The sequence below is a fragment of the Poecilia formosa genome, unplaced genomic scaffold (assembly GCF_000485575.1).
Source record: "Poecilia formosa unplaced genomic scaffold, Poecilia_formosa-5.1.2 Scaffold94, whole genome shotgun sequence".
NCBI classification, from domain to species: Eukaryota; Metazoa; Chordata; class Actinopteri; order Cyprinodontiformes; family Poeciliidae; genus Poecilia; species Poecilia formosa.
This window is the reverse complement of record NW_006800033.1, coordinates 270,709-276,772: the sequence shown is the minus strand read 5'-3', so window position 1 is coordinate 276,772 and position 6,064 is coordinate 270,709. Positions and strand designations below refer to the sequence as shown.

The following is a 6,064-nucleotide window of genomic DNA, read 5'->3' as shown; positions in this document are numbered from 1 at the left end:
AAGTCACACAGAAAACACTTGCTCACTCTTTCTTGAAGCTATTGAATTATTGGCTATTTAGTTTTTACAGACTGTTCTTTTTTTTTTAATCTATGAAATGTTTGAATCTGTTCAGGTTGAATTGGTGCTTTTAGAGCAGGTCATTTTGTACTAAAAAAGATGTCTACTTTCTTTTTATTGTGAACATGGAAAATATTGATTGGGAACAGCATGTTCCTGATTGTGTGCTTCAGTTTAAGTATGTTTCAAACTGAGATTTGCTCCAGCGTGGATTATTGCTGATTGATGCAACTCTTGCTTCAGCTCTGGTCTTTTTCCTGCCTTCTTTTAGTTTCACTGCGATTTTGGTATAACATTTTACCAACTCTTTGCACTGAATCTGAGAATTGTGACATGATTTTACTACTATTAACACCCCTAATCTTCTACTAATCTTTCCATTGTGGGTAAATTAACAGGATAGTCCCTCAATTTAGGTCATCATCTTCGTAAATACCAAAAAGTCTTCAAGTTTCATTGGTGTGTAGTGTTTCCCTCCTCTTAGGACGCATTATTGCTGGAAGAATACCTGCTTTCTCTTTACCAGGTGCGTTCAATGAGTCACATAATCCTATAGGTAGCAGAACAGGCCGGTGGGTGCAGAGAAAAGTGTGTGTGACTCACTGTTGGTGAGTGGGTGGCCAGGTACCGGGGCTCACTTCACGAGCAGAGGAGATAATAACACGCCGTCTGTACATCTCCATTCCCATTTGGGTTTGAAAATAGTCGGCCTCCCCAGCTGTTAGTCATTACGCCTTCTGGTGTCGAGGAGGGAGGAGGCTGCGTCTGTCGGCAGGCAGATAAAGAGAAGGGGGCTTCACGTCGCGTTTCCCAGCCGTTTGTTCGTTCTGTGTGCTTCATTAATCAGCATACTTGCAGGGTCTTATCAGGAGGAACAAGCAGCAAACATGGTCTCCCTTGCTGCGATACTGATGTTTCTCTGTAGTTAGTAAATGGAAACATAACCTTATTTCAGATTTTGATTACTTTTAAATCATTTCTATCCAGTCATCTCCTCAAATGTGAAACCCAACAACGAAAGCCATCCCTGTCCTGCTTTCACAACAGACTCGAAGCATTTTACCGTTAAAATGGCCCTGCTGAACTAAATATAGATCAGCAATCTAAAAGGAGGCCAAGATTGATTTTTGAAATCACTGCGGGGGTTTTACGGCAACATTTAAAAGTAGCATTGTAAATTTTTATCTCTTATAGCACCAGAACAGATTTTATTACTTAGGTTACAAGCCTCCAAACTGGAACTGCTTCCTGTTTCAGGATGCTTTTCTGCAAATCTGATCTACATGTTTTTTTGTGCTCGCCCAAACAAAAGTTATACAGCCCATCCTTTTCCATATTTGACATACTTGTCAAGTGGAAATAAAATAACTATGTTTATCTTATGAAGTATGAGGTGTGTGCATTTGTATTCAGCCTCCTTTACTGAAATACCCAAAGTAAAGTCTATTGAAACCAACTGTCTTCAGAAGACGCTTGAATAATAGTATATTTCTCAGTATAAAAAAGTGACAAACATCCTTACGAACATACTCATCACTTCTTAGACAACTGTTAGCCCAGTTTTTGTAGTTTCTGCAATCACCTTAGATGTTTTCTCTGCTTGACACCAATAGGTTGACCCTTCTTGAACAGACCAACATCTTTTCCACAACCACAAGATGTCTTTCTGCATGGCTGTTTAAGAAATGAGAAGCTACTCATTGTCTCAGTTGGGGTTAAATAACTTGTGGCCAGTTGAGAGACAGTTGACCATAGAATAACTATCCTAGAAGCTCAGGCATTGCTTTGCTATTCAATCAATTATCAGAGAAAGGCAAGAGGGTTAGGGTTAGGGTAACCCTTTGCAGATCTTCTAAGATGTGGCCGTCCGCCTACACTGACAATTAATTCATTAGTTGTAGTAACTCTGGAGGAACTCAAATGGTCTACAGCTCAGGTGAAACAATTAGTTGCTCAATTGACAAAATGTATTCTATATTGAAGAGGGGTAATAATAAAGCTATGAGAGCCCTTGTTTGCAGTTTGATTTAACAAACTTGAGGAATGTGCTCTACAGAAGTGATCAAAATGAAATCTGTTGGCCAACATCCAAAACATTTCACCATAAAAAGACTGGCACAATGTTAAAACATGCTGATTGGGTGGTCTTTTTCAGTAGAGTCTGGACATCTGGTCAGAGTTTAGTGGTGGATTTAAGTACAGGGCAATCCGGGAACTCAACCTGCTAGAGGCAGCAAAAGACTTAAAACAAGGCCAGAGCGGCCCTTTCACGTGATTTTGATGAAAACATGTCCAAAGCTCCAAACCTTAAAGGAATGGATCTTTAAACTAATGGTTTCAGAGACTCTCCAATCTAAATTTGGACAATCTTGCAAAGTAAAATGTCAAAATAGTTCTAGTTTCTAGATGCGGAAAGCTGGATCTGTAAAGCGAACATGACGCTATGATTCCAATAGATAGCAGTTCTAAGACTCGACTCAGAGGGACAAAATGTGAAAAAGTTCAAAAATACTGTTGCAAGGAACTGTAAATGTTTCACCAAGAGATAAAGCTGATAATCTGCTGAACAAGAACAGATTACATAAAAGGCTACATGTACCGTAGACACTTGGAAAAACAAAAACGTGGATCTTTGAATATGTAGAACCCTCATCCAACAGAATATTCCTGCTTTCCTTCCCCCTCTCTCTTCTTTGCCTATACCCTCTCATCTCATGAAAGTGCCGTGAACGCGCACTGTGGGCTGCTATTAAATGGGCGGACTTGAATCCGCGGGCACGCTCACAGCGGCTCCGCAGATAAAAGTGCGTGAGCCGCGGGTCGGCTGCTGCTGTAACTCTGCCTTCTGTAACCAAAGAGACCGGATTGAACCTGACAACGGGGGATCGGAGCCAGTGCTGGTGATGCATTTATGGCTTTAACCTTCTTCTTTTTCTGACTTAAATCATAATTTAAATATGCTTTTAAAATATTTGAAAAAAGCTAGAGCTTATTGTGATTTATTAGATTTTTTTTTCTTCGAATAGCGTTTAGATTGCCTGCAATGATTGGTACCTATACTTTGAAGAAATAATGTTTTTTGTTGTTTTTTTTTGCCTGAGAATAGGTCGACAAATCGTTTAGATAATTTAGACCAGCTTAAAATTCATATCAGCCAATTTTGCACGTCATTATTTCATTTCCATTTGGCCTTTGACTTATTTTATTAAGTCGTTCCTCTAGTTTTCCAATTGAAAGCGTAATACTTTCTTCCTTTGCCTTTTAATGCAACTCCATACTCCAATTGTTCCCCACACACAGGTTCGGCCAGCCGCACAATTTGAAAGCCTCTGCGATTCAGGTCAAGAGATCCGTGGGCGCAATTCAAGGTATGGGACCCAGTTTAACCGCTTTGTTCGCAAAATATACATAAGAATTTGCTTCAAACCATTTGCATAGGTTTGCAATTTGCAGTTGTGCTATTTAATCAGTCCTTAGACCTTCCTGATTCCTTAAAAGTTTTACATTATATAGTTATGATTTACTTATTGTTTTTGTTATTTATTATTCTCATCTGTGGGACATAGGGGAGTGGAGCTGGTCAGTCATGGGGGATTCAGTCTTCAACTGCTGTTATGTCCCCCCTCAGCCCCCAGGTGAAGAGGAGCAGCACCGGTCCAGGCACACAGGCATCATGGCCTCCCATTCTTCTTCCATCTCCCCGGACAAACGCTTCATAATCTTCTTTGACTTCGATGAAACCATCGTGGATGAAACCAGCGACGACATGGTGGTGCAGGCCGCCCCGGGTCAGTACCTGCCCGGCTGGCTGAAGGACACCTATCAGCCCGGCCGCTACAACGAGTACATGCAGCGAGTACTGGCCTACCTGGCGGAGCAGGGCGTCACCGAGAGCGACTTGCGCAGCATCATGGAGAAGATCCCCGCATCCCCCGGCATGCTCACCCTCTTCCAGTTCCTGCGCAACCGGTCGGCGCATGACTTTGAGGTGGTGCTGGTGTCTGACGCCAACACCTTCTTCATCGAGTCTTGGCTTCGACGCGCCGGGGTGCGCCAGCTCTTCCACCGGATCTTCACCAACCCGGCCACATTCAACAAGAACGGTCGGCTGGTGTTGCGGCCCTTCCACTCCCACGAGTGCCAGCGGTGCCCGGACAACATGTGCAAGCAAGTGGTCGTCAGGGACTACGTGGCGCGCAGGACGCAGGAGCGCGGCCGCCCCTACCAGAGGATCTTCTATGTAGGGGATGGGGCCAACGACTTCTGTCCTGCGCTCTCGCTCGGGCCCCGAGACTTGGCTTTCCCACGCAGGGACTTCCCCATGCACCGGCTCATCACAGAAACCCACGAAGCCATGCCCGGGGAGTTCAAGGCGGTCACAGTGCCTTGGGTCAGCGGGGAAGATGTGATTACGCGATTGAGGAAACTAGTGGCGGAATAGAGAGTTAGATGGGAGAGCAGAAAATGAATTAGTCCAATAAATAGACTTTTTAACGTCACGCTCTCAAGTGAAACTCGTAAAAAATATAATTCTAATAGCAATAAGAAACCTTTGTGAGTAAAGTTAAGGGTCTTCAAGGCCTATAACAAGAACAGGCTGTGAACTCCTCAGCTAAACTTAAATGAGAATGAAATCAGAATCTAATGTAGCTATACCATCTCTACAAGTAAAGAAAACGCCAGAGCTTGGAAAAGTATTTGCATAAAATGCAATACGATATTACGATATTACCGCTCATGTATTAATTTAGGAGTTGTTTGTGTTTACATGTGGAACGATTAAAATATTTGAAATGTCATTCATTTATTTCTCCCCAATATTATAGTTGTGCTTTTTTTTTTTTTAGAAACAGCACAATTGGAATATGACTTGGGTTTGTAAATTATAGCGTCAACCTGACAACACTGCCACCTAGAGGTGATGGGCATTAATACAGACCAAACTGTCTTTTTATTGTTTTTTTTTTAATTCTTTTTTAATCACCATATATTTTAAGAGTTTTGTCTAATTTAGAGATGCATTATATTGTAAATGAAATGTTATTTTTATCTCTGTAATTTGTCTGCTATCTTGTTTTGTCTGTACCGTGTATAGGCCCAGCCTATGAAATACCACCAGCAGGAATAAAGCCATAACCTGAAACAGTGCTTGTGTCTCAATCTTTTTATTTTTTATTTATTTTTTTTTTACAGATTCTAACAGGTGTTAGATTAAATTCTCTTGATTAAATCCTAATAAATATGTTGACAGTTCCAAAAAGTCTTGCATAGCCTTTTGTGTGACTGTAATATCTCGGATGCCAGACATAAAAAAAAAAAAATACGTTTTAGACATGATTTTGTTTTTTAAAAAAACATTAAAATGCTTCTCTGAAAAAAATATGTCCTGAAAACGTGAATAAATACATATATTTCAGAAGAGTTTAACGCTGGAAAAATTCTTAAATGACATCCAACTTTTTTATATCGTATTTTGGACATGTAAATATACAATCATTTATTTATTTTGTTATAGTTTTATTTTACCAAGAAAAATTGGTTTAGTTGACATGAGGTGGCAAATGTCTAATTCCATCTAGTGGTGTCAGAGGATAACTACAAATCTCATCTCTACAAGAATGTTCTCTTTTAGGAATAAACAGTAAATGACAATAATTAAAAAGGAGTTTCAAATTCCAATGAGGAAAATTGAATACAAGTTAATTGATAACTCTGTTAAAATCTTGGGGGAAAGGATAAGGCAGTTGTGCAGAAGTTTGAGGGGCATGTAAGAAAAACAGTGAATACATTTTCATATGTCTCAGAAAAGGTTATACAGGTCTCAACAAAACTCTTAAAATAACTGGAAACCCCTTAATATGACAGATAAATGTGATCACTATAATCTGCCTGAATCTGTTTAGCGTTTTCATGGCTAAATAGATTGTTCATATGTTCTTGCATATGAACAAGAAAGATTACAATTTAAAGAAGCACCGAACAGATTAAATATTAACAGTACAAT

General features: G+C 40.2%; 1 protein-coding gene across 2 annotated transcripts; it reads left to right on the top strand.

Annotated features, from left to right (window-relative positions):
• The first annotated feature begins 2,849 nt into the window (after positions 1-2,849).
• Positions 2,850-5,208, top strand: phospho1 (phosphoethanolamine/phosphocholine phosphatase 1). Of its 2 annotated transcripts, none has more exons than XM_007558043.2 (3): positions 2,850-2,960; positions 3,361-3,428; positions 3,627-5,208. In XM_007558043.2, the coding sequence occupies exon 3, from the start codon at positions 3,647-3,649 to the stop codon at positions 4,499-4,501; it is 855 nt and encodes a 284-aa protein (XP_007558105.1). In that variant the 5' UTR covers positions 2,850-2,960; positions 3,361-3,428; positions 3,627-3,646; the 3' UTR covers positions 4,502-5,208. The 2 variants fall into 2 exon arrangements, with proteins under 2 accessions (XP_007558105.1, XP_007558107.1); XM_007558045.2 differs by having other exon boundaries at positions 2,854-2,960; positions 3,689-5,208.
• The last annotated feature ends 856 nt before the right edge of the window (positions 5,209-6,064 follow it).

Coding starts and splice junctions, on each gene's coding strand:
- phospho1 (XM_007558043.2), top strand. CDS start 3,647: ATGGGGGATTCAGTCTTCAACTGCTGTTATGTCCCCCCTCAGCCCCCA.